Source organism: Penicillium antarcticum, assembly GCF_028974205.1.
Source record: "Penicillium antarcticum strain IBT 31339 chromosome Unknown utg000004l_segment0_segment0, whole genome shotgun sequence".
NCBI classification, from domain to species: domain Eukaryota; kingdom Fungi; phylum Ascomycota; class Eurotiomycetes; order Eurotiales; family Aspergillaceae; genus Penicillium; species Penicillium antarcticum.
The window spans coordinates 471,883-495,082 of record NW_026695302.1 but is presented as its reverse complement, the minus strand read 5'-3'; the positions used below and the strand labels follow the sequence as shown (position 1 = coordinate 495,082).

The 23,200-nt window shown below is 50.5% G+C and overlaps 10 protein-coding genes across 10 annotated transcripts; 4 read left to right on the top strand and 6 right to left on the bottom strand.

Moving 5' to 3' along the window:
• Positions 1-350: 350 nt before the first annotated feature.
• N7508_004140 (uncharacterized protein) lies at positions 351-703 on the top strand (the record flags this gene model as incomplete). The annotated part of the gene is made up of 2 exons (XM_058462206.1): positions 351-608; positions 662-703. 2 exons carry the CDS (start codon positions 351-353, stop codon positions 701-703), a joined length of 300 nt encoding a protein of 99 aa, XP_058320831.1.
• A 315-nt stretch (positions 704-1,018) lies between these two features.
• N7508_004139 (uncharacterized protein) lies at positions 1,019-3,212 on the bottom strand (the record flags this gene model as incomplete). The annotated part of the gene is made up of 8 exons (XM_058462205.1): positions 1,019-1,493; positions 1,545-1,579; positions 1,637-1,647; positions 1,704-1,772; positions 1,826-1,994; positions 2,046-2,211; positions 2,270-3,033; positions 3,096-3,212. The coding sequence occupies 8 exons, from the start codon at positions 3,210-3,212 to the stop codon at positions 1,019-1,021; spliced, it is 1,806 nt and encodes a 601-aa protein (XP_058320830.1).
• Positions 3,213-5,378: 2,166 nt separating this feature from the next.
• N7508_004138 (uncharacterized protein) lies at positions 5,379-7,658 on the bottom strand (the record flags this gene model as incomplete). Its single annotated transcript, XM_058462204.1, has 4 exons — positions 5,379-6,985; positions 7,047-7,218; positions 7,275-7,351; positions 7,481-7,658. 4 exons carry the CDS (start codon positions 7,656-7,658, stop codon positions 5,379-5,381), a joined length of 2,034 nt encoding a protein of 677 aa, XP_058320829.1.
• Positions 7,659-7,978: 320 nt separating this feature from the next.
• On the bottom strand, positions 7,979-10,456 carry pxa1 (putative peroxisomal ABC transporter (PXA1); the record flags this gene model as incomplete). The annotated part of the gene is made up of 1 exon (XM_058462203.1): positions 7,979-10,456. One exon carries the CDS (start codon positions 10,454-10,456, stop codon positions 7,979-7,981), a length of 2,478 nt encoding a protein of 825 aa, XP_058320828.1.
• Positions 10,457-11,495: 1,039 nt separating this feature from the next.
• On the top strand, positions 11,496-13,280 carry psrA (putative general stress response phosphoprotein phosphatase Psr1/2; the record flags this gene model as incomplete). The annotated part of the gene is made up of 5 exons (XM_058462202.1): positions 11,496-11,523; positions 11,596-12,671; positions 12,724-12,873; positions 12,921-13,019; positions 13,068-13,280. The coding sequence occupies 5 exons, from the start codon at positions 11,496-11,498 to the stop codon at positions 13,278-13,280; spliced, it is 1,566 nt and encodes a 521-aa protein (XP_058320827.1).
• Positions 13,281-14,149: 869 nt separating this feature from the next.
• Positions 14,150-15,690, top strand: N7508_004135 (putative protein phosphatase PP1 regulatory subunit Sds22; the record flags this gene model as incomplete). The annotated part of the gene is made up of 7 exons (XM_058462201.1): positions 14,150-14,285; positions 14,359-14,390; positions 14,483-14,554; positions 14,697-14,993; positions 15,078-15,152; positions 15,214-15,616; positions 15,674-15,690. The coding sequence occupies 7 exons, from the start codon at positions 14,150-14,152 to the stop codon at positions 15,688-15,690; spliced, it is 1,032 nt and encodes a 343-aa protein (XP_058320826.1).
• Positions 15,691-17,219: 1,529 nt separating this feature from the next.
• N7508_004134 (uncharacterized protein) lies at positions 17,220-17,967 on the bottom strand (the record flags this gene model as incomplete). Its single annotated transcript, XM_058462200.1, has 2 exons — positions 17,220-17,759; positions 17,827-17,967. 2 exons carry the CDS (start codon positions 17,965-17,967, stop codon positions 17,220-17,222), a joined length of 681 nt encoding a protein of 226 aa, XP_058320825.1.
• Positions 17,968-18,208: 241 nt separating this feature from the next.
• N7508_004133 (uncharacterized protein) lies at positions 18,209-19,273 on the bottom strand (the record flags this gene model as incomplete). The annotated part of the gene is made up of 3 exons (XM_058462199.1): positions 18,209-18,235; positions 18,288-19,075; positions 19,129-19,273. The coding sequence occupies 3 exons, from the start codon at positions 19,271-19,273 to the stop codon at positions 18,209-18,211; spliced, it is 960 nt and encodes a 319-aa protein (XP_058320824.1).
• Positions 19,274-19,728: 455 nt separating this feature from the next.
• On the bottom strand, positions 19,729-22,221 carry abaA (transcription factor AbaA; the record flags this gene model as incomplete). The annotated part of the gene is made up of 3 exons (XM_058462198.1): positions 19,729-21,503; positions 21,556-21,732; positions 21,786-22,221. The coding sequence occupies 3 exons, from the start codon at positions 22,219-22,221 to the stop codon at positions 19,729-19,731; spliced, it is 2,388 nt and encodes a 795-aa protein (XP_058320823.1).
• A 77-nt stretch (positions 22,222-22,298) lies between these two features.
• On the top strand, positions 22,299-22,704 carry N7508_004131 (uncharacterized protein; the record flags this gene model as incomplete). The annotated part of the gene is made up of 2 exons (XM_058462197.1): positions 22,299-22,393; positions 22,485-22,704. The coding sequence occupies 2 exons, from the start codon at positions 22,299-22,301 to the stop codon at positions 22,702-22,704; spliced, it is 315 nt and encodes a 104-aa protein (XP_058320822.1).
• Positions 22,705-23,200: the final 496 nt, after the last annotated feature.

Genomic DNA, 23,200 nt, shown 5'->3' with positions numbered 1-23,200 from the left:
TCAATTTGCAAACACATTGAGCTTCATCCCTGAGGTCGGCAGCTGTACGGTTGATCGTCATTTATACCCAGCTACAGACGCGTTTTAATTGAACGATCTCAGTGGGTCAATGGATAGTTCGATTTGAAGAACCTGAAATCTCGCCGATCACTTCCACGGTATAGTTAGTGGTGTCAATCATCACCTCTACGAGCAATAAGTGGAACTCTTAGCATCGGTACTTCTCCACGACGCCGGTGTGGAATATTTAATAAGTCCCTCCCTGCTGTCATTCTCTCTCAGATCTCTTATTCCTCCAACTCCCAGTCTTTCATTTACCAAATTCCCATTCCACTCCTTCAACTTTCACCATGTACGCCGCCAGCATCGTCGTCTTCGCCTTGAGCGCTCTGACTGCCACCGCCACCCCGGTGACTCCTTCTCCTCTCCTCTCGCTGAAGGCCTACTGCCCCGGCAAGTACTTTGTCAACCCTCAGTGCTGCTCTACCGATCTCAAACTCGCCGCTTTCGACTGCAAGATCCCCAGTGGTACCCCCTCCAGCCTTGAGGACTTCAAGAGCACCTGCTCTGCTGAGGAGAAGACTGCTCTGTGCTGTCTCATCCCGCTCGTAAGTTTGATCGACCGCAGAATGTTTGGTTATGATATCTAACAGCTGTATAGGGTGGTGCCGACCTTGTTTGCAAGGAGCCTCAGGACCTGTAAGGTATCTCTATAGACGAGAACCTCTACCACGATACCCGAATGTCCGACAACCCGAGATCTATCGCCGATCTTCTCCCAAAGTCAATATGAGAGAAAGGTCGGTGGATATCCCAGCAGATTGGGTCAAAGATATGATGTACATAAAGAACCGATGAGTCGCAGAAACCTAATCAGATGTGCCAGTGAGACCTATTACGCTCAAAGAACACGAGAGCCAGAAACTATTCCTCATTCTTCGTGTACTACATGAGAGGGCGGAGATCAATAGTGAATTCAGTCCATCAATTAATGAGAGGCAGATATCTATACACTCGATCAAACACAACAGGGCGGTCCAGCCTTACGCTGTTGCGATATCTTCTCCTCAACGGGTTCCCAAGACCCGCCAAGCGAAATAGCCTTGCCATGAGAGAAATCCAGACCGCGATGACGGCCTCTCAATGCAGTGACAATTAACAAAAGTTTGCTGAATGGGTGCCACTCGCCACAGAAGGCATAGCTCTTGCCGGGGTATCCAATGCTCACACCGACACAGCTGTATGCGGATATAATTTCGAAGATGATGTTGAAAGTGGAAAATGAAACGGGGTGGGCTTTGTAGTGGTCTGATTCGGCGACAGTTACGAGGAGGACCACGAGGGAGATTAGCCAGATGTCGTGGCTGAATTGAGAACGGAGTTGATTGCAGAAGAATTGGCCGCGGGCGAGTTTTGAGGGGGTTGGGTCGACGGTGGGATCGAGTTCTTTGTCAGGGATACTCATGGATCTCTCTTTGATTGCGTCTCTTCCACTGCTCGATGTCAGTCTGGGTTCTTTGGCCAGTTGGCTGGGGATTCCATACCTGATAATAGTTGATACTGGGAAGGCAGAAAGATACTATAATGGAATGGTTAGATACTCATATCATGATTCCGGCATCATGGAATCTCTTACCATCATCAGGGCTAGAAAGGATGTGTTAGCATGTCTTCTCATCCTGGGGACTGATTGAAGGACATACCGTATAAGATAAGTAATGCCTGTGGCAGACCATCAAATGCCACGACTGAGAAACCACCACCACGCACGGCTTTGTATAATCCGATTAGTTCAATTCAAATACAACGGCTCATAGGAACATACCTAAAGCCTGGAAGAGTCCATCTAAGACCTGGTATTTAGGAGAAAGAGCCGCAATCTCAACGTTGTATAAAGCAGCAAGCTCGAAAGCTCCCCACATGATGCCATTGAGCACCAAGACTGTGCCGAGCAGGAACCATGTATGCCAGGAAGGGTATAAATAAGCACAGACCTACAGATGAAGTTAGTCTCACCTTTTGATGGATAGCTCGGGCCAACTTACATCTTGGGAATGAGCAAGAGTCAAATCGAACACTCGTCGCCACGCCTGCCAGGCTGGTTTCTCTGGGATCATCCTTCGGACAGCCCAGATGGAAAGCCGGAGCAAGCACGGGAAAAGTGTATTCCCAGCGAGGATGAGGAGGCCACTGGCGAGAAGTGGAACAGGCCTATCCAAGTCGGTTAACAAACGTCTCAATGGTTATCGGACAGCAATGAACCACTCACTCTCGTTGAAAGGGACCCATATTGGCACTGAGCAGAGACATGCCATTGTTGGCAAATGCAGATGTAGCAAGGAAAGCACCAGTCCAGAAAGGAGATACTCCATCTACTTCGGCGATTTCTGGGCGGCAGTATTTCATCCAAAGCCCTAAGCATAAAATGCCGACGGAGAGGAAGGCGATGTAGTAGAGTATGACCAGGGCTGAGATCAAGGAAAGTGCCTTGTACTCTGTCCATCCTGGCTCATCACAGTCGATTGAACTGACCATTGTCAGGTTCGTCTTGCTCTGTTTAATAGTGCTCCTGAGTTTGCCAATCATGCGGAACACGCGGGTTTTTGCGTCGCAGACGTCGGCATTGTCGCCTATGACTGTGATGGTAGTGACTCTTTGGCATTCATCTGACATATCTGGATGAGTGATCATAATGAAGTCGGGATCGTTTAATGATACATCGTGTTCTGACTTTCCAAATGTCGAGATATCGGCTGGTAGTTCTCCTACCGTCGCGCTTATTTTGGGCAAACTGGTGATAATGACAGAGGGGACGCCATTCTTCTCTTCAAGACTCTGCTCTGTCTGTATATGCACGGTCGACGTTTGAGTAACAGTCTGATCGCAGGTCTTTCGTTGCACATCTTTCAAAACAGAGCGAAGAGTCCGGGCGCGTAGGAAAGAGAGGATTCCAACAATGAAGATAGCATGGCCCAAGATCAAAAGCGTGAAGAGGGTGCCCTGCTGTATACCATTAAGGGTGGCCAAGTCCACCTATATAAAAAAACAGTCAGCTATTTCATCCCGATCTCAAATGATCAGCTGTATAGACTTACCACGTTCAGCCCTGTGCCTGTCATAGCACTGAAACTCATGAATAACGCGTCAGCATAGTGGAGATCATGGATCGGCGTCGCAGTCGTGTACAATATGACACTGCCGATCGTAGACATGAAGATGAAATATGCATAATGGACAGTAAGGGAACCCAATCCCCGTAGAGAAGCCATGATCGGCATACTCAACTGGGAGTCGTCGTAAGCATAGTGAGCAGGTCTAGAGAAGGGATATCCAAATCAATATAAGAATCAGAGCTGCTCCCTGTTTGTGCAATTGGGCCTCCCACGTTCTATACTGGGCACCCTTCCTGCAAGGAATGCTGGCGCGGTATTTTCTGGCACGGTCTGGTCCTCCCCTGGCATCTCCTTTTCGGAGATAATAGCTGGGCACATTACTTGTTGCATCAGGCTCCATCAATTTCAAAATGGCGGGTAACACAAATAAACGCAAGGCTAAATGGGCTCTAAGGGACCGACCCGCCAGATTCTGCAGACGCAAGGCTCAGGTATGTGGGCTTCAGCTATTCGGAATTCTCCGAAATCCAACGGTCTGGACAGATGCCGATTGATGAATACCTTCTGGTCATGTTGATGCATGTCATGTGTCAATTGGTTGTGGTAAATATCGGAAATATGTATAGACCATGAGTTGCTGCAACATGACTTGGCACTCCATGCATGTTCGCCATGTCCTGACCTCAATGCCCAGCCCTCCTGATCTTGTCATTCTTGAAGTAATCTCTCGGAAGACCGGCTGATAAACTTGGCGGAATCCCTAGTTTAATTGATCTGTGTATCTGGGAGCAACACCCCCCCTGCATATGATCTAGTTTGATATTGAACGCTCGGTCCAACCAGCACAGCCATTCTTTTTCTCACTATGAATATCAATTGGCTACAGATACACCTTATATCAGCCCCTACCACGACACCGTGGCTAGTTGATAGGTCTGCATGTGCCCAAGGCGGCTGACCAAAGTGCAGCGGAAATCCATGATATCCGATATCAAACCTTGATTTTTCAAGTATACTACTGTACATTATAGACTGCAGCTAGTTTGGCCTAGACTAGAATACCCCCGAAAGATGTATCAACGAGGCGATGCACTGGCCATGATATCCACAATTCTTATCGGTCTGAAGAATGAACAGGTTATGCAGGAAAAAGTTGTGGCGTAGACGGCTCCAAACTTCATCCCTTGAAGGGAGACTGTGGAACTCTTCAAACAAGTTCGAGTATATTCCATCTACCAGATATAAAGATACCGGGGAGTCCGCATGTTGGCAAACGATGACATGTCAGGAATGCTCTCCCTTTTTTTTACTGGTTTTCTTCACTCGTAGGACCCATCATGACTATACAGCCCACTTCAGATACAACGGTTACAGTACAGCATCACTTGAGCGGCGTTCTACTCAAGGGATGTCGTGACCAAGCATAGCTCTACGGCGGATGAAATAAGAAGGTCCTAAATGCCCGTGACAAGACTACTGACAAGCTCCGTAATCAAAGATGATCGCCCACGAGATGTAACCTGGCTCTAATTGAGGTATAATGCGGTTTCGACATGGCGAAATCCAGCCAAAGTCCAGGAGCTTGAGCATTGGTGTTTGTTTTCCGTCTTGCTCAGTGAAGTATAACCAAGAATAAATTTCGAAATAGTCCTTTGCGTGCACGAGCTAAGTAAATCGCATGCTTGCTGGTATATTAGGAATTGTCGTGGGGGGAGAAGAGCTGGAGATATTTGCAACTGATTTTCGAGTGCAGGAGGCAAGATTGTCGCATGAAAGCCGTCCACGGGAGGGATAAAAGTGGTTGATGTATCAGTTGACTTGCTCCAAAGAAGGAGTTTCAACACGGTTCCAAGTGCCCGGGGAAAGAGAGTCGTATGAGGCTCATTCACATAGGACGGTAGACAGTTAATGGGAATGACAGTGGCGGGCATGGAAACTGGTATACTTGAAGAAGAACAATGTTGAGGTTTGTAAGGAGAACGGTTTAGGAGTGGAAAGGAGATAGAAAAAGAAAGAGGTAGTGGCTATTTATGTATAGCGTAGGACATGGGAGACCTCCACCAGTGGGTACACATCGGTGGCTTAAGTGGCCATCCCACTTGAGTACCAAATACACTACAACACTCGAAGAACAATCTTCCAAATTGTAAAAGGAGGTTCAATTGCTAAAACTAAACAGCCTAGCCTCGCTCATTCAAATAACCTCGTAACTCCAGGGTATCACATTGCGCATTAAAGGAGAAAAAAGCCCATCAGAAAACAAAATCATAGGGCGAAATCGCTCTCACCCTCACGTCCAGAGAGAGGCAGACCAGCAAGATCCGGACCAGGCACATCGTCAATATCATCAGAAGTCTCTTCCTCAGGAGCACTGCCGATAGCAGAACTAACCATCTTACTAGTTCGAGCCACCTGTGCAAGACCACTCTGCCTCCTGGGAGCCCTAGGTTTCTTGTCCTTGGCTCCCTTGGGACGACCACCCTTACGACTAACGTTGCCCATAGTGGGAGGAATGCCCGCGCGCTTGACCAGTCCCGGGGTAGCCTCCCCGTTCATAATCCTGAAGATGGCTCGCCACTTGGCGGGGGTGTCGCGCTGGGGTGCGGTCAAGTCGCATTCTATGCCGTTAATCTCGACTATGCCCAGGGTTTCGATGCGGCTATCGCCCCAGAACCAGGTCTTATCCTTTGCAATGCGGGTGTCGACGCCCTCGGAGAAGTTGCGGCCGTGCATGACGCCGCCGAGGTCGTAGCCGAATTCGCGTCTATTGAAGAGCAGGTCGGCGGCGAGTGGCTCGTAGCAGCGGCCGAGGATCATGTGCTGGCTGATGGTGACACTAGGGGTCTTGTCTCCGGCGATGCGGTACCAGGGACCATAGGCGGACATGCCGACCTGGCGGAAGGTCGCGGTTGCTTCTTCGTTGGTCATTTGCTGGAGAGGGAATCTGCTGAGGGGCTCGAAGTCGTTCTTGGTTCGGTTTGGGTTTGTTGTGTATGTTTTGCCGGTGATGAGTACCGAGTACTTGCTGGCAAGATTGGGAGAGGTTGGGTCATCGATGCAGTCCGTAAGAACGAGGGTGATGCTTTCAATTACCATAACATCATTCAACTGAACGACCTTGCCATCCAGCAGATCCTCAAACTTGTAGCGGAGAGGCTTGAGGCGAACAGTATCATGCACGGCGAGTAGCTCGGCACCGATCCAAACTCCCTTGCAGCTGATTTCCATGGTTGGCCAGATGCCTTTGACATGAAATTTGTGTACCACACTCCAGGAAGACATGACGGTCAGGGCGTTCTCAGTCGAAGGATGGAGCTCATCGCGGGATTGACCTTCCAGGTAAAGCTGCCAAGTATTCAATGGCTTGATACATCGGAGCGGAATGTACTTGGATTGAACGGAGTATGACTTGTCGAGGCCAACAGGGTCGGGAAGAAGCTCAATGCGGAATCCGTGGTCACTCAATTCTTCAGTGGTGTAAGAGTTCTCAGCAATATCCAGCATGTGAATTTCGGTCTCGGGAACTTGAGTCACCACACCAGCACGCCAGTTAGGCACATGCCAGCGGTTGTGACTGTCGCGGATTTCAAGGTGACCATTTTCAGGATTGCGAAGGAGACTCGAGCTATCCTCCAGGTCCCAAACACAAAGCACGAGCTCACCACAGCGAGGAACGAAGGCTGGGTCGAGAACAAGCTTGTTGAAATAATCGGAAAGTAACTCCTCAGATAGAGCCCAATCAAAGTTCAAAGGTTGCTTATTAGGTTCATCGATGGTGCCCTTGGCCTTCAGCTTTCGTATGTAGTCACGCCAGTAATCAGGATTCTTGTCGTCAGTGGGGCGACCAGGACCACGAAGACCAGGACCGCGAACTGATTCCATGTTAGCGACTGATCAGTGTGCAAGCCATGGATATCAGAGTATAGAACTCACCAGGTCGAGCTGCAGCCGGTTTGGCAGTTGCTTTAGTGCCTCCCATTCTGCTGCAGGGCTTGCACTCGCACTCGCTCAGCTTGCCCTGAGCGAGGGCAAGAAAGTGAGCAAAAAAAGTTGCCTGAGACTGAAAGTACTGTCCGCTGGGATGTCCGAAGAGGAAGGAGTCACGCTGGAGGTGAAGTTGTTAGCTGATGAATGCATGTAGGAGCAAGCGAACATACTCACCATCGAGGGGTTGGTACCGCGGGGCCTGTCAAAGAGGGCATAACCGTCAGGCAACTCGGCGATAATGCAATCGTCTCCTGCCCACGTCGTTTGTCAGTCCAGATGGATCAAGAAAGAGCAGAGCGCGTCGCAAAAATGCGTCTTCCCATGTGTTCAACCCTATCACCAAACACGATAATGGGAACATAACATCTGGGTAAACTTACCTTCAACGTAGCTGCCCTGGGATTTGAGCCAGTTCTCTGCAAGCAGTTGTCTCCAGCGTGTATCGTCGCGTTGATTGTACGGGAACGAAGGCCAGGTGTTGATGTCACCGTCACTTTGGAAACCGTTCATTGAGATGACGACCTTGGAGGCATCCCCATCACTGTCGGAGTCCACCATGGTGCAATTGAAGTGCTCAAGACTTGCGTAAACAAGATACAAAGAAAGGGACTAATCGGACAGAAAACGCGATGCTTATCGATAAGTAAACTGCTGGGGTTTCTGGGCGGTGTGGATATATGCATTAGGCGGTGTATTGATATCTACATCAAAGGACTTTTGTATCAGCGTGAAGCTGGCTTTTCTATAGTATATCCAGGTTAATATTCTGCATTGCAGTACAACGGTCAAGATAGAATCAAGAGCCCCTTAGAAAAGTGTTTCCCAGACAAGACCTCTCCAGAAGTATGTAGAAAGCTTCATTTTTGCTCAAGCTGGAGTCAACTGGCAGTCCCCTCAACAACAGCCTCAACAACCTCAGAACCAGAATCTTCTTCCTGATAGGGAGGAGGAGCGATTTCACCTTCAGCTCCACTAGCCCAAACCTTCTGAAGCTCACTATCGATATCATCACGACGCTGCTTCCACTCATCAACCTTATCCAAACGCTTGCGAAGCTCCTGCAATTCCTTCTCAACACCCAACTTCTCCTTCTCAGTTCCAATCCTCTCAAATTCCCAGGCCTCCCCTTCAGCACCAAGGCCAAGAGTCAGGTTGTAGGTATGATACTTCTTCAACGACGCCCGCGTCGAGATGGTAATCAATGTAATTCCCCGCTCCTTTGCTCGCTCGTATAGCAAACCCTCGACATCGGAGGAAACGGCTGAGGTTCCCTCATCCATGAATGCATACCGTGGCTCGTGGTAGAACAGCCGGGCCATGCCCATGCGTTGCTTCTCTCCACCGCTGAGCACGTCTTTCCATTCTTTGCGCGCATCCCAGCCGCCTTCGCGTTGTGGTAGGTAGCCGAGATGGGCGTCGTCGAGAATCTTCTGGAGTGCTGCGTCTGATTCACCGGCTTCGCGCATGTCGATCTCGGTGTGGGGGTAGATTACTTGGTCGCGGAGGGTGCCGACGCTGAGGTAGGGTCGTTGAGGGAGGAACATTATGCCGTCTAGGCCGAAGCCTCGGGGACGGCTAACGAGTCCGCGGTAGACGGGCCATAGACCTGCTACGATGCGTGGGATGGCAGATTTGCCGACGCCATTCGGGCCAGAGATTAGGAGGTGGTCGCCTGAGTGGACGATGAAGGAGAGTGATTCGATTAGTTCGTCGCCGCCCATTGGATAGAGGGATGGGGCGACTATCGGGACCTGCTCCAGGCGGATCCCGTCGAAGCCGTTGTGAGTTGTGCCTTGTGAATCGGCGAGGGAGTATAGTTCAGGGTGTGAGCCGCGAGGGGTGTAGTAAGCATTGGCGTGGACTCTGTGTAGGGTGGCGATGAGGCCATAGACACGGGATGTGTAGCCGGCCAGTTCTGAGATGTCCTTGATACTGTACATCATGCGGCCTCCGGCGTCGGCTAAGGAAAGCATGAGACGCTTGTTGGTGATAAAGTCCTTCATGCGGCCACGCTCGCGACCAAAGCCTTCCGGTACATCAGCCAGCTCGGTTGCACCGCCAGTGCCACCCCAGGCTGGGAGGAAGACGGGCAAGGAGGTAACCAGATAACCGAATGCAGACCAGGAGTACTTAAGAATCATGTCTTCGAGCATATTGTAGCGAATCTTGAGACTGTAGATTCCCTCCATCCATCGTTGCAGATCCTTGAAGCTTCTGACCAGGAAGACACGCTCGATATCAGCTCCACCATAGAACGAGATTTCCTCGGCATTGGCAAGGAGCCTGGAGTGCAGACCTCGGAAGTCTCCTTCCTTCTTGCCCTCGACTGCCTTGAGCTTTCCGAACGGCGGTGATAGCTTCCGGAGTACCACGGCTGTGCTGAAGTATCCAGCCAAGATACCGCTCAATGCTAGAGGACCAAGTGAGCGATACAGTTGGTAGTTGAATACAAAGAGATCCACCAATGGCTTGCCCATTGAAGAGTACAATGAAGCGGCAGCCGTACAGAACAGGGTGAGATCTTGTGTGATGAATTGATCGGGACCTTGGCCAATCCCACCGTCTAAGTTCATCAATTTGTAGTAATTGTTATTATCAGTCAGGTATAGGTCGTGGATATACCTTGTCAACCGAGTGCGGAAGGCAATGGATACCTTCGATTGGAGGAACTTGATCATGGCGTTTGTGTACGAAGCAAGAGTTCCAATACCACACCATTTGAAGATACCCCAAAGGAAAGCTTTGCCTTTGCCGGCGACAAGGTCCCTCACAATCTCACCATCAAGCCGTGCAATCAACAAGGAGAGATATGTTCGCATCAGAAGAAATAGCCCGTGGCTCATCAACAGCCCGGTTTCCTTGCTCCCCCATCTTGGGACCATAATACTTCCAAGACTCAGAAACTGATGTAGGAATGCCAGGTTTAACCCTGGTTTCGTTGTAGGCGGAGGTATCTGACTCGTCGAACCGTCATCTTTACTACGGGCAGATGCCGGAGGGTTGAGAAATAGGCGTCGATGAGCATCGAATGTAGTCGGTTTAGTCGGATGGATCAAGACCTTGGAGGTCAGGGTGCCCTTGTATGGCACATAGATCGTACGGGAACCATCTTTACCGCGTATACCCGAGTTTCGACGTAGTAGACGGCGACCCTGGGCTCGTTCCTTTGCGCGCCTTCGGAACCATTTGTAGCCTCCATACCCTGAGCTGATAATCGAGAGCAGCAGGGCTATTGTTGCAATCAAGCGCGTTGTCTGGGATGTTCGGCGGAACCTGGATCGTATTACATCGGAGTAATGTTGATACAGCGCTAGAAGGGGATCTTCTGGACGCCGTAGTGTTGATTGGACGGCCATATTCCAGGAAGTGACGCGAAATGGGCGATACTTCCTAGCCTTGACTGACAGTCATGTAGAGGTGAAAAGGAAAGCAGGACCTGGGGAATGTGAGGGAATACATCATTGCATGTGAACCTCGGATGCGGAGAACCTCACGTGGGGAAGCTGACTGTACAGCCCTGGAGTGAGGCAAGACAACGCAAGGCAGGCAACTTATGCTTGTTAATTATAGATGAAGGGACCATGCGCAAACTAGTATCTCACGTGGGGATATCCTGGATGTTACCATGTTATGATTAGGAACAATTAGGAACTCAATAGGAACCAGACAGGGAGTAATAGGGAGGAAACAGTACAACTGTAGTGAATACATAGTGCCATATATTCCCTATTCCCTATTCCCTATTGCCAAAGACAAAGACGAAAAGAAACAGTACCGTGGTAACCTGGAGCCAACAATATAGTCAACAGTCCAACAAAAACCAACTATAACGCAGTTCTACTTGCACGGACAAATCCCGAGTTGAAACAGGCCATAGCTCCCTAAAAAAAAAGGGGCATGGAGTTATCCGATCCAATCTGTTTTGGTCCAGACCCATGAAATGAGCGTAGCCGCTGAGGGCTTGAGTAGCGTGTGAAATGGGCCAGTTAGCGTCGAAAAAAGGAATTAAACAAGACTCGAGTCACTTTCCCCCGTTCTCACACCGTACACGTGACATCCCCGACTCCTCTCTCCTCTTCCCTATCCCTATTGACTGCATTTGCTCTCCCCTGCTTTCTTGCCCTTGGCTTATTGCAACATAGTGGTGTTGGCTGACGGCCAAAGCGGTGCCACATTTGCTCCCCCAAGGCGCTTGCTTACCAGAACAACCCCCATAGCCGCGATCGACCCGTGAGCGTTCCAGCATTGCTTCAGGTCTTTTGAATTGCTCGTCACTTTGACACTGCTTTCTGTTCACTCGTGTCATTCACCCTGACACGGCCGTTTTCGATGAGTGGAGAGAGCACGGGGCGAGATATCTCACCCTCAGCTCCGGAGTCCACAGACAAAGCAACCATGGCCACCAACAATCCTGGCTCAGCCAGTAAGTGATTTGCGCATGCAATGCAATCTGTGTTTCGAGAGCAATAATGACTGACATATTTCGCCACCATAGACCCTGAGTCCTCGGAGCAGGCTCGGTCCCCCAATGCGACCGAGACGCAGGACACAACTGCTGTCGCATCTTCTGGCCCAACCCCGTCCGCTGCAGCTTCCATTGCTCCGACTGGCGAGGCCGCAGAGACCCCCAAGAAACGTCTGTTGTCGATCCCGATCCCTTCGCGACGATCCTCCAAAAACAACAAGCAGAACCCCTCGGAGAAGACCGAAGAAGCGCAAGATGAGGCTCAGCCTACTCGCAGAAGTTCGAAAGTGAGCATTCTGCGTGCAAAGAGAGATCCAAGTCGGGCTAGTAGTCGTCGGTCGCGCCGGACTCAGGACGTGGCGAACGGCGAGGAGAGCAAAGCGGCCGCTACGCCCGAAAGCACTTCGAAGCCCCAGCCCAAGAAGGGCCCATCCAAGCTTTTGGCTTTCCTGGGCTGCTGCTCTTCAGCGGATGTTGATACCGACGACACCATCGTGCCCCCCAAGAAAACGAACAGGCAGCAACCGGCCTCGAACCGACTTCCCACCCCCGACAAGGCGGACGCTCACACCGGTGACTCTAGCACTGCGGAATCGAGGGAGCCATATTTCGACGAGAAGGCGCACTCGACCGTCAGTGCGGATCAGCCTGGCGAAGAAGAGCGCAACGTCAATGCGACCGCGACTGGGGCACAGAGCGAGGGTCCTTCTGCAGCCGTCCAATCTGAAGCTTCTGGTCAAAACAAGAAACCCGAAGTGTCTGCGCCTGTGGAGACTGCAGATGCAAATGGGTCAGTAGATGAAAGTAAGCCAGAGGAATCCACTCAGGCTTTGGAAGCGCAAACAAAGTCCGTTGAGGAGCCTGCTCCTTCAACCGCCCCCAAGAAATCTCTCGACGAGGATCAATCAGAGACTGTCAACCAAGCGGACATTGTGACACAAGCCCCGATGGTGCTGCCTCCTCCCCCGCCAGTTCCTGCTCCTCCTGCTCGGGCTGTATCAGAGGATGGGATGCGTCCGTTACTTCCTGCACCTCTACCTCATCTCAGCGGCCGAAAGTGTCTTGTTCTCGATCTAGATGAAACGCTTGTTCACAGTAGCTTCAAGGTAAGCGTTTGCGTATCTGACATCTCACGTACCCCCGCTAACCCACTGTCAGGTTCTCGAGCGTGCCGACTTCACCATTCCCGTAGAGATTGAAGGACAATACCACAACATCTATGTCATCAAGCGGCCAGGCGTGGATCAATTCATGAAGCGTGTTGGTGAGCTGTACGAAGTAGTGGTCTTCACGGCCTCTGTATCAAAGGTAAGATCATTGTCCCTTGTCTTGGAGCCCACACTAACTTTGTATAGTATGGTGATCCTTTGCTAGACCAACTGGATATTCACAACGTGGTTCACCACCGCCTCTTCCGAGAGAGTTGCTACAACCACCAGGGAAACTACGTCAAGGTGAGTGTCTATTTACATATCAACATTGACATACCTAACAACCATTAGGACCTTTCACAAGTCGGTCGTGACTTGAAGGAGACGATCATCATCGATAACTCCCCCACGTCTTACATCTTCCACCCTGAGCATGCGATTCCCATCAGTAGCTGGTTCTCTGACGCTCACGACAACGAGTTGCTTGACCTCATCCCGGTTCTCGAGGATCTTGCTGGGGTGCAAGTCCAAGATGTCAGCATGGTCCTGGACTGTACCTTGTAAATTCCTCGGATCTTTCTTACGCCTGAGATTCCCATTTTGAGCGAGTTGTTTTCTTTTCTGCGCGAGAAAAGCCCTTCCTTTTGCATTCCTCCCACTGCCATTGACGGGTAGTCACCCTGTTCTCCTACTGCCGATTTGATTCCCCTCTCGACGATGACCATCCCCAATGGAACTGGTATTCTCCTGGGTCACGGCTCGTCTGCATCTGTTGTCGTTGGATAGCCCGACCTGCCCATCGACCATTTGCATTGCGATTTGTTTTATCTGACCATGCTCCGAGCGAGCTTCATTCCCCCATTGTTTTCTTTCCTTGTGCTTTATCACCACATGCCCAGATCTTTCCTTGTCTTTGTATCCCCCTTCCAACAAGTCCGCTTTTCATGCATTCCGCAGGCGTCTCTTGGTTCTCATGTCCTCGCTGTATCCCCTCTATGTTTCCCCTTCTCTTCTTTCCTTTTCTGTCTCGCTACACAGCCCTACTGGTTTGATCTCAGCGCAATACACGGGCGTGCATTCTGCGTTGACGTTCTTGCCATCCCCCTAGTCAGCATCAACAGTGTCTAATAATCCCTTTACGCTGCCATTTGATTTTCCTGTACATGTCACGACGTAGGTCGGAAGAGTAGACCAAATTGTGTTAGAGTAGAAATGAAATTTATCTCGGACCATTCCGCATTGAGCACTGCCGCATTGAGCGATGATGTAGTCAAAAGTTTTAGTTCCTGAACATCATTTACACAACAACTTCGATAAATCATCCCAACTATTCCAGTGACTTCACTCACAACTTGCAGTCGCGAAGATCTCCTCGAGAAAGCAAAAAGCTCCCCGCACTCCGACCGCCCACTCCGAACATCCCACTTTCCACCATGAAGAACAAAGAAGGCTGGGACGGCAAAATGAGGGTCGAACCCAAGGCTGTGATCACGAATCCAGAGGCCCTGGAGGACTCTGACTACTCGGATCCTGATGCACCGCCAGTGGACGAGATCCAGGCTGATGAAGGTACCCTCCCCGAAGATTTACTTGCTCGGCGCGCAACCACCGCCGGAGAATCGATGGACTAACAGCTTTCCAGATCTCTTGGCCGATGAAGACCCGAACGCAGAGGTGAGTGCAGCATTAAATAGGGCTATTCCTTCTCGGAGCTGCTCGACTGCACAAGGCCACCACGACCTGATTGCTAATCGCGATTCTGTTAGGATATCGACCTCGTTCACTGCAAAATCCAGTCGATCCCCGCTCTGAAATTGGATCGGTTTCCTAAACTCCAGGTATGCACCCTTATCGAGCTATACAGATGGTCCCAGCCAGCGAAATGAACCAGTGGCACCATCTACGCCGGCGCACGACGCGCGCGCCGTACCAAGAAAGCTTTGAGCATAGCATATGGCTAATACGTGGATGGTTTCATAGCGACTATGCATGCGCCAAAACCAAATAACACGCATCGAATTCCCGTCCAACGTCGCTGCCAGCTTGACAGAGCTCGATCTCTACGATAACCTAATTTCGCATCTGAAGGGTCTGGATGAGTTCCATGATCTGACAAGCTTGGATCTGAGCTTCAATAAGATCAAGCATATTAAGAATATCTCGCATCTCAAGAAATTGACGGAGATTTTCTTTGTGCAGAATAAAATTGGCAAAATTGAAGGTTTGGACGGTCTGACTGGGATTACGAATTTGGAGTTGGGTGGGAATAAGATTCGGGTTCGTATTATACACTCTTGGCGATTGAGAGAAGAGAGGAGAAAGGGAGAGCATATAGTAGGTATATACTGACTGCTCATGTAGGAACTGGAGAACTTGGAAACCTTGACGGCGTTGACACAACTCTGGGTTGGAAAGAACAAGATCGCCGAGATGAAAGTGTGTCATTGAACGCCTCCCCTGAACATGGAAAAAGAATCATATACTGACATACGTCCAGAACCTAGACGCCCTCTCCAACCTTAAAATCATCTCCATTCAATCCAACCGCCTGACCCAAATCACAGGCCTCTCCTCCCTCAAGAACCTCGAAGAAATATACCTCTCCCACAACGCCATTACCGACCTATCAGGCCTGGAACAAAACGAGAACCTGCGCGTGCTAGACTTCTCCAACAACCAAGTCTCTCACTTGGAACACCTTTCCACGCTAAAGAATCTCGAAGAACTATGGGGCTCTAATAACCAGCTCGCGAGCTTTGAAGAGGTCGAGCGTGAGCTGAAGGACAAGGAGCACCTTGAGACCGTTTACTTCGAGGGTAATCCGTTGCAGATGAAGGGTCCTGCTGTTTATCGGAATAAGGTGCGCTTGGCGCTGCCTCAGATTAAGCAGATAGATGCTAGTAAGTTTTTCTTTTGATTGGGGGGGTTTTTTTTGCTAACTTTGTGTTTCTGTGCAGCTTTTGTCAAGATCTGAGACTTATATCCTTGTGGTGTATTGACTGTTTGTTATAAGTTCCTCTTGACGTGTCCTGTCCTGTCTTGTCTCATCTACTTGGCCTTGACTTGTGGCTCTGATATCCTCTGTTCTATGGTCCAGTGCGTGGATCAAATTTTGAAATGAGAAATGAATCTTGGAATGAATTCTTAAAGGATGTACGAAATAGGAGTAGTGCATGTTGCAAAGTGGTGTATAGAACTTCCAGTATGGGTGTATGTCTAGCCGTCTCTGTGAAGCTCCCTCGTCCTTTCTATGGATGTCTACCAGATCTTTCGAGTCGGGACTTCTAGACATGGTCTAACCCTTCAGAACTCTCCTTGTGTTCTATACTGGAATTGTTTGCCTATCATTGAAGGTGCTCCCGGGAATGTTTGTCAACCTTTCATGGCCTTATTAAAAGCGATTACGGCCGTGGCCATCTTCTTTCCATTTCTTTTTCCGACCCTCCTCAATCCCCTGTGCTTTTGTGTTTCTCTCTATCAGCCACACCCACGCCCATGGACGTTTCAAGTTCAAGGGTATGTCTCTCGGTATGTCTCTCCTCGTGAAACTTCATCGTCACTAACACAAATTTGATAATCGCAGAAAATGTTCTCCCATCTATAGTGGCTTCAACGGATAGCCCTTCGTCTAGCCGTATCCTGTGGTGCATCCGTTATTTCTACGGTGCTATCAAGCAGTGACAGAATGGAGAGCAGTGCGGTAAAGCCTTCAAGGTCTTCTGTGTATTCGACGCCTCGAGCGTCGCATCTTTGCTATGGCTGCGCTGGCAAGATGGGTTGTAACCAGGTGAGCACCATCGCACGCGAACCGTTCCAAAAAGACAGTATTCGGCCTTGTGCACATGAGAAAGAGCCATTTGCCTCGAGGGTGGTTCTTGGGGCATATAAGGTGGGCTCAGGAAGGACGTGTATTGGTACATGCAGCCCAATAGTTCGCTGAACCCGTCATGGGTTAAGTCCTCATGGACGGCCAAATTATGCGATTGTGAACAAGGCCAGACGAAAGCAATAAAAAGTGAGTGTTGGCAATTCAAATTTAAATAAAATAATATGCCAGAGGTCGGATTTGAGCTATGGAGTGCACAAGGCTCCAAAAGTAAAGACAAATTTCCTATTTGGGAAATGGGTATGATATCAACGCAGAAAAGGGCTCCTACCTCACCAAGATGTCCCTGTTGTGTAACTGCACCCAGTTCCGAATTTGGCGGAAGAGTCTTCCCCCTCCACGCTGGAACAGAATAGCCACTAAGTTGGTGCTAATCTCTCTCCCAAAGTGGGCATCACGCCCACCCACGGAGAACGCAGGCTGCACTAACGGCCCTGGAAAGCCGCCGGTCTTGGGTCGAGGGAACCCAGGAACGGGGGACACCTCTTTTTTTCTTTTGCTGTGAGGGGCCTTTCTTCTCTGGTCTTTTGTCTCCTTTAGATGTCTGCCATGGGCTTGTCATCTTGGGAACCACCATCAAAGTCCATATCCGAGGCTCAGTATCCAAGTCGGGGAACTCATTGTAACTCTCCAAACTCCTCATACTCCTTCCTCTTCTCTGTCGAATCCCCAAGTCCCTTCTGGTCCTCTTCTTCCTTGAACCCCTCCTTCCAAAGATCCATCAAACTCATCGCCCCCATCCATCGATTCTCCTCCTGGATGTTCTCCTTAACTCCAACTCCAATATGATACTTCTTGCTCGGCAAGCAATCCGCCAACTCCCGCACAGGCACGCCCTCACGGATTAAATCCTTGTACATCGGACTTGTCTTGTGCATATTATATGTTGAGTAGAAGGGATTGCGACTGATGTTGGAGGGATGATTATGGCGCGAGGATTGGATTTGGATAATTATTGAGGGTGGATCATCCGGTGAGCTGTTTGATCTGGATTTGAGTGGGTTGGCGTGTTTATTTGATTGTGGGATTGGCGTTGAGCCTGGTGGTAGTGGAATTGTTACGGGTGATGAGTCGATTGCGCGCTCTGCTGCTTCCGCGTTTTCGAAGATTGCCAGCATTGGCCGGTGCCGGTTTGGGGAGTCATTTGTTGTGTCGTACTGTATTGGCATGTCGGTTAGGTTTGGTTCAATGCTTTGCACTGTTGGGGATCGCATTGGAGTGTACCTTGAGGTTTCGGTATGACACAATTTCACCGTGCTTCTGGAGGGCCTTCAGGACTAATTTGCTTTCTGCTATATTCCTTGGCGTCGGCCATGCTGTGATGTGTACTTGCGATGCTTGTCGCACCGCGGCTGAGGGAAACATTGTGGAGATTGAGGTTTGGATGTTGGAGAGAGCGGCGGTTGGAGAAAAATGGCCGGAGATCGGCAAGTCTTGGCACTCAGCATATAGATCTATGAATCAGTTACTCTACTATCCTTTCTACTAGTTACAAATTCAAGGTGGAAAAAGCGCTGAACTGTTTTTATTCATTTATGCTATCAAACTCATTATCCTTGTCCTTTCTTCGGACACCGGATATCCTCCGTCTCTAAACAGCCAAGGCTTAGAAGATAGGAATGCCGAGACCATACTAGAAATCCAGTTAGTAAACGCAACAAACCATGAATTGAAGAAAAACTCACAGCCATAGGGTCATTGAACCGAAGGCCCTTGTCAAGAGCACTGATAGCCTCAATCTCAGAACCCTCAAGATCAAAGTCGGTAACCTGCAAGTTCTGCGCAAGACGAGTAGGATCATTACTCTTAGGAATGACAGCAATCTTACGCTGCGTAGCCCAACGCAGCAGAATCTGCGCAGGGGTACGACCATGCTTCTCGGAAATACCCTTGATAGTAGCATGCTCAAACAGCAACGGCGTATCCTGCGCATGCTTAAGGTTCAACTCCAAGAAACTCAACGGCCCAAAGGACGAGTAGGCAGTAACAGCAAGACCCTCGCTCTGCGCAAAGTCCACCAAGCGCGTCTGCGTCAGGTAGGGGTGGTGCTCGATCTGCAAGGTCGCAGGTCGGACACGCGCATACCGCAGCAGATCCATCAGCAGCTGTACGCTGAAGTTGCTCACTCCAATGCTGCGCGCGAGCTTCTTGTCAACGAGTGACTCCATTGCGGCCCAGGTCTCATGGATGGGAGCGTTGGCTAGCTCGATCTTGCCGTCGGCGGTTGTCCAGCTGGGTGGGTAGCGCACGCTTGGGTCTAGGTACTTCAGTGCAATTGGGAAGTGCACGATGTACAGGTCGAAGTAGTCGACTCCCCAGTCTGCTAATTGCTTGCGGCAGATTGGTTCCACTTTGTCGCCTTCGTGGAAGCTGTTCCAGAGTTTGGAGACGATGAAGAGGTCTTCGCGCTTGACGAGGCCGTCTTTGATGGCGCGGGCTACGCCTTGGCCACATTCGACTTCGTTGCCGTAGTCTGGAACAGTCAGTCTATGTTGTTTCGTAATTTTGGAGCTTGGGGGGTTGTACCGCAGGCGCCGTCGAAGAGACGGTAGCCGGCCTTGATGGCGTTGTAGACTTGGTCGGCGCAAGTGTCATTGTTGACCTTCCAGAGACCGAAGCCCACAAGGGGCATCTCGTAGCCATTGTTGAGCTTGACGGTAGGGGCGACCATTGTGAATGTTTAGATTCTGGTCTGGTGTTAGCGATACTCGGTGCAGAAAATTGGAACAGTGACTGACTTGAGGGGTATATTCTGGAAAAGAAAACCCCCGCGGGGACAGGCTATTTATTATATTAAGCCACAATTCAGCAAAAGGTACAGGTCCAGGCTAAATGGCCGAATACAGTTCCAATAGCCTCTTTGCCAGGCCCCACTGGTATACCGGCTAAACACGGCGCTTCACTTTAGCCGGCAAAAATATACATGACATATTCCATGGATAAGGTAATAGAGAAATGAATTGAAATAAATATATTGAATCCTTCAACTCCCCGTACTCCAGTGCTTCTCCACAAACAAGCTCACAAAAAAAAATGAAGGCAGAAAAATACAAAAGTCACAGAGATGGAATCACAGACCACTGCCAGAATGATTATCATTACCACTAATATTTTGTTAAGGTTTCATTATACCGTATCCACCGTAGTATTATCACCATAGCCGTTCGCATGATCGGGGCCTGCCCCATGCATGCCGGAGCCATTGGGCATGCGCCCGACAAGCTTATCCATCAAGTCTTCAGACGGCAAAAGCTGATCGAAGTGATGAGGTTGCTGCGACTCCCGCGAGACAGACGCATGGTGCTCTGGTTGGAAAGGAAGGTGGTGATAGCTGCCTGTGCCGACATCGCCGGGAATAGAGGCGGAGTGCGTGGCCCACGAGGGCTGGCCGTGGCTCAGGTCGTCGAGGGATTGCGGGTTTGATCCGAAGAAGCCGTTGAGCACGCTGTTGCTGTCGTGCATGTTCACGCTGTGCTGTTGGGATGGCACGTAGTGTGAGGTGTCGTGGCCCATTGTGTAGCCCATGCTTGGGTGGGAGAGGGGAAGGTCGTGCACGTTTAGCATCACTGGTGCGCTGCTGGATGAGTGCAGACTTGTTGATGGGGCTGTTTCCGGTGCGAGGCTTGTTGAGAAGGAGTCTAGCACGGAGGTAACGGCTGTCTTGTCGTTCAGGCTGTCTTCAGCCTTGGTGATCGATGTCATAAAGTCGAGGTTGCCCGACGAATTAAATAGATTAGCCACATTGTCGTGGGATGGTTGATACATGGGCCATTGAGATTGAGACTGGCCCTGGTGATGGATGAGGTCCTGGGGATGAGGAGCCTGGTAGACGTTTTGGTGTGAGGGCTTGTTGAGAAGAATAGAGTCCAACGAGAGAGGGGGAAGATCGACTCCAGTTGCCGGTCTTGGGCTGTTGGTAGTAGTACGGTCCGGGGCAGGGATCAGTCGTCTCCATGTCGTAGTACCGACTTCACCTGGCCGGGTTTGACGGAACTTCCAGGCCAAGATGGCCATGCGCTTGCTCTCGTCACCCTGGTGACTCTGGTATTGGTTAGAAAGACGGCGAGCATTGGGGGAGGTGGCTCGAAGTTCCTGTACTGCAGACAGGGAGCGGAAGTAGCGACGGGTACGGGCATCAGTGTCTTGAGCGTCTTGAGGGGAGCCCGAGTCTTCAGCAATGCGCTTGTCTTGGGTCAAGTCTGTGAAAAGCTTGGCCCACCAAGATGATTCAAAGAGAGGCTTGACCTTGGTGGGGTGGGTCTTTGGTAGATCGTGGTAAGTCTCGAGGATCTTCTGACCCTCATTGTACATGTGCGTACTGCAAGTCCAGTTGTCCATCTGGCCAACTCCCAAAATGTCACCCGCAGTGGGGTGACCATAGTCGAGGTCAAGCTGGATACCAAGACGAGATCCCGCAGGGGGGAAGTCAGTCATGAGTTGGAGGCTCACTTCTAATAAGATGATATCGCAGTCGATTGGGTTGTGAATGTCATCCACCATGGTGGCCAGCTGCGGGAAAGATGACCGCCAGCCGGGGACATGCTCAAGAGGCATAGGAGGGGCCACAGGTTGGTGGAGATCTCCTTGGAGACGAGTGTATGCATGCAACGCCTTGTCAACGTTGTTGGCCTGTTGAGGGGCACTGACCCACATATCGAAGCTGAAGCCATGGACGGAGCTGGAAGGAGTCCCTTGCATGTTGGAGCCGAGAGTATAGTGTGGTGGAGGGAGGTCACCAGCGTAAGGCTGCATAGATCTCATGTGGTCATGGTAGGCGGGATGGGTTCCATAGTGGCTGGACGCCGAAGGGTGTTCCATCGAGGTTCTCCACTTGGGAGCAGGCGCTGAGCTATGCACACTCGATGATCGTTCCGTTGATGCCTCTCGGACAAGTCGTTCCCCTAATGAATGATATTAGTAAAGCTCGCGGGTCTGAATGTTTGGATCACTCACAATCAGGATCTCCCTTAAGGAAAGAGTCGAGAACCTGCAGGTGGCTAGAGACTTGCTTGCGAGTCCTCCGCTTGCCAGTCAACTTAAAGATGTACTCGGCAATGAGTTCGTTTCTTCCATAGGACTTGCCCCGTTCCGACCACTTTCTCCGACCCATCGGAGGGTTTGCTTCGAGGGCTATATGAAATTATTATGCTTGGTCTGTACAATATGGCCTTGCATCGACTTACCCTGCTGGAAAGCATCCTCTAGCTCATCAGACCATACTGGCTCCCCATCCTTGCCAGTATCACGGCGAGGACGTGCCCGATATTCGAGATACTTCTGGGACTTGAGGTAGCTGCTCCTTGCACGGCGAGACTGTGAGTTAGGCCCGACGGAATGAAGCCGACGAAGCTTGCGTTGATGCAAGCGAGCAGCTACCTGCTGCTGGTGCTGCTGCAGGCCATGTCCTGACAAGGGCTGCGGGGGAGCAGCGTGGGGATACTTGTATGCGAGCTGTTGAAGATGATCATCACGGCCAGCAACATCGTGTGCTAGATGGTCCGAGTATGACTGGACATTACCAGAGGTATTCTGGAGAGCACGTTCTGAATGAGCGCTCACAGGATCCAGGGACGGCTGGTTCTGAGGCACGAGGCACCCGGATTGCCAGTCAGTAGCCATGGGAGGGGACCAAGGACGGGCTTCTCGAAAAGAATGACAGATTCCAACGAGGAGGGGGGATTGAGAGGCACCGTCAAATGCTTACTGCCTGGCAAAGAACGCAGCTCAGTCACAAAACAGTGACCCAAGAACGCAAGTCTGGAAGAGAATGTAAGAACCTGGGAAAGAGAATGTGAGAGCGAGCAAGATGGTGTTTATAGGGAACCATATCTCCCCTTGGAGGGGGTCACTGTGTAGTCCCAGTAGCGACATTGTTCCGCCAGGTCTCTACGTCCCTCGAACGCCTATGCTCCTAGGCCAGGTCGTGGTCCTGGCTCGTGTCCAGGCACCGGAGAGCAAAGGACAACGGCAAGCCGTCCTTGCCGCAGCAAATCAGGAGTCAAGACAGGGCTCGATATGAAGGAAGTCGACCAGGAAGCAAGGGATGCTCAGCAGCACGACCCAGTGATGAGCGCTTCGGAGATTTTGAGCAGCACAAAGTGACCATGAAGATCAGTTGCTCGGACCAGTGTCAACAACAATTGTCAATAATCAGTGGCAATCATGGCGGCGTTGGAATGTTGGTGGTCCAACGACGTCGCCTGAAGGCGCGGGACAAGGAATGCTCTGCTACCATCGGGTACTACCCAAGGAATGAAGGCTTGGATGATCTCTGTTGATGGCGGTCCTGCGTACCATCAGTAAATTAAGCTAGACTAGCTTGAGATGACCCTGCAATCCAAGGTGAAGTCTAGTTGGGGAAGTGTGGGGATGGGAAGTGTTGGCACAGGGCGACAAGTAGGGTTATACACTAAGAGAACACTAAACTACGCCTTAGATGCACGAGGACGGGAGACTGCAGTGAACAATTGACAGGAACGTGTTCGGGGTATCTTTTTTACCTACGTGTAGTAGTATGCAAGTAATCGTACATTGGACATCAATCTGCAAGGGGTGGTGAGCAGCCAATCCTATGGCGCCGGTAGCAAAGGGAGAAAGG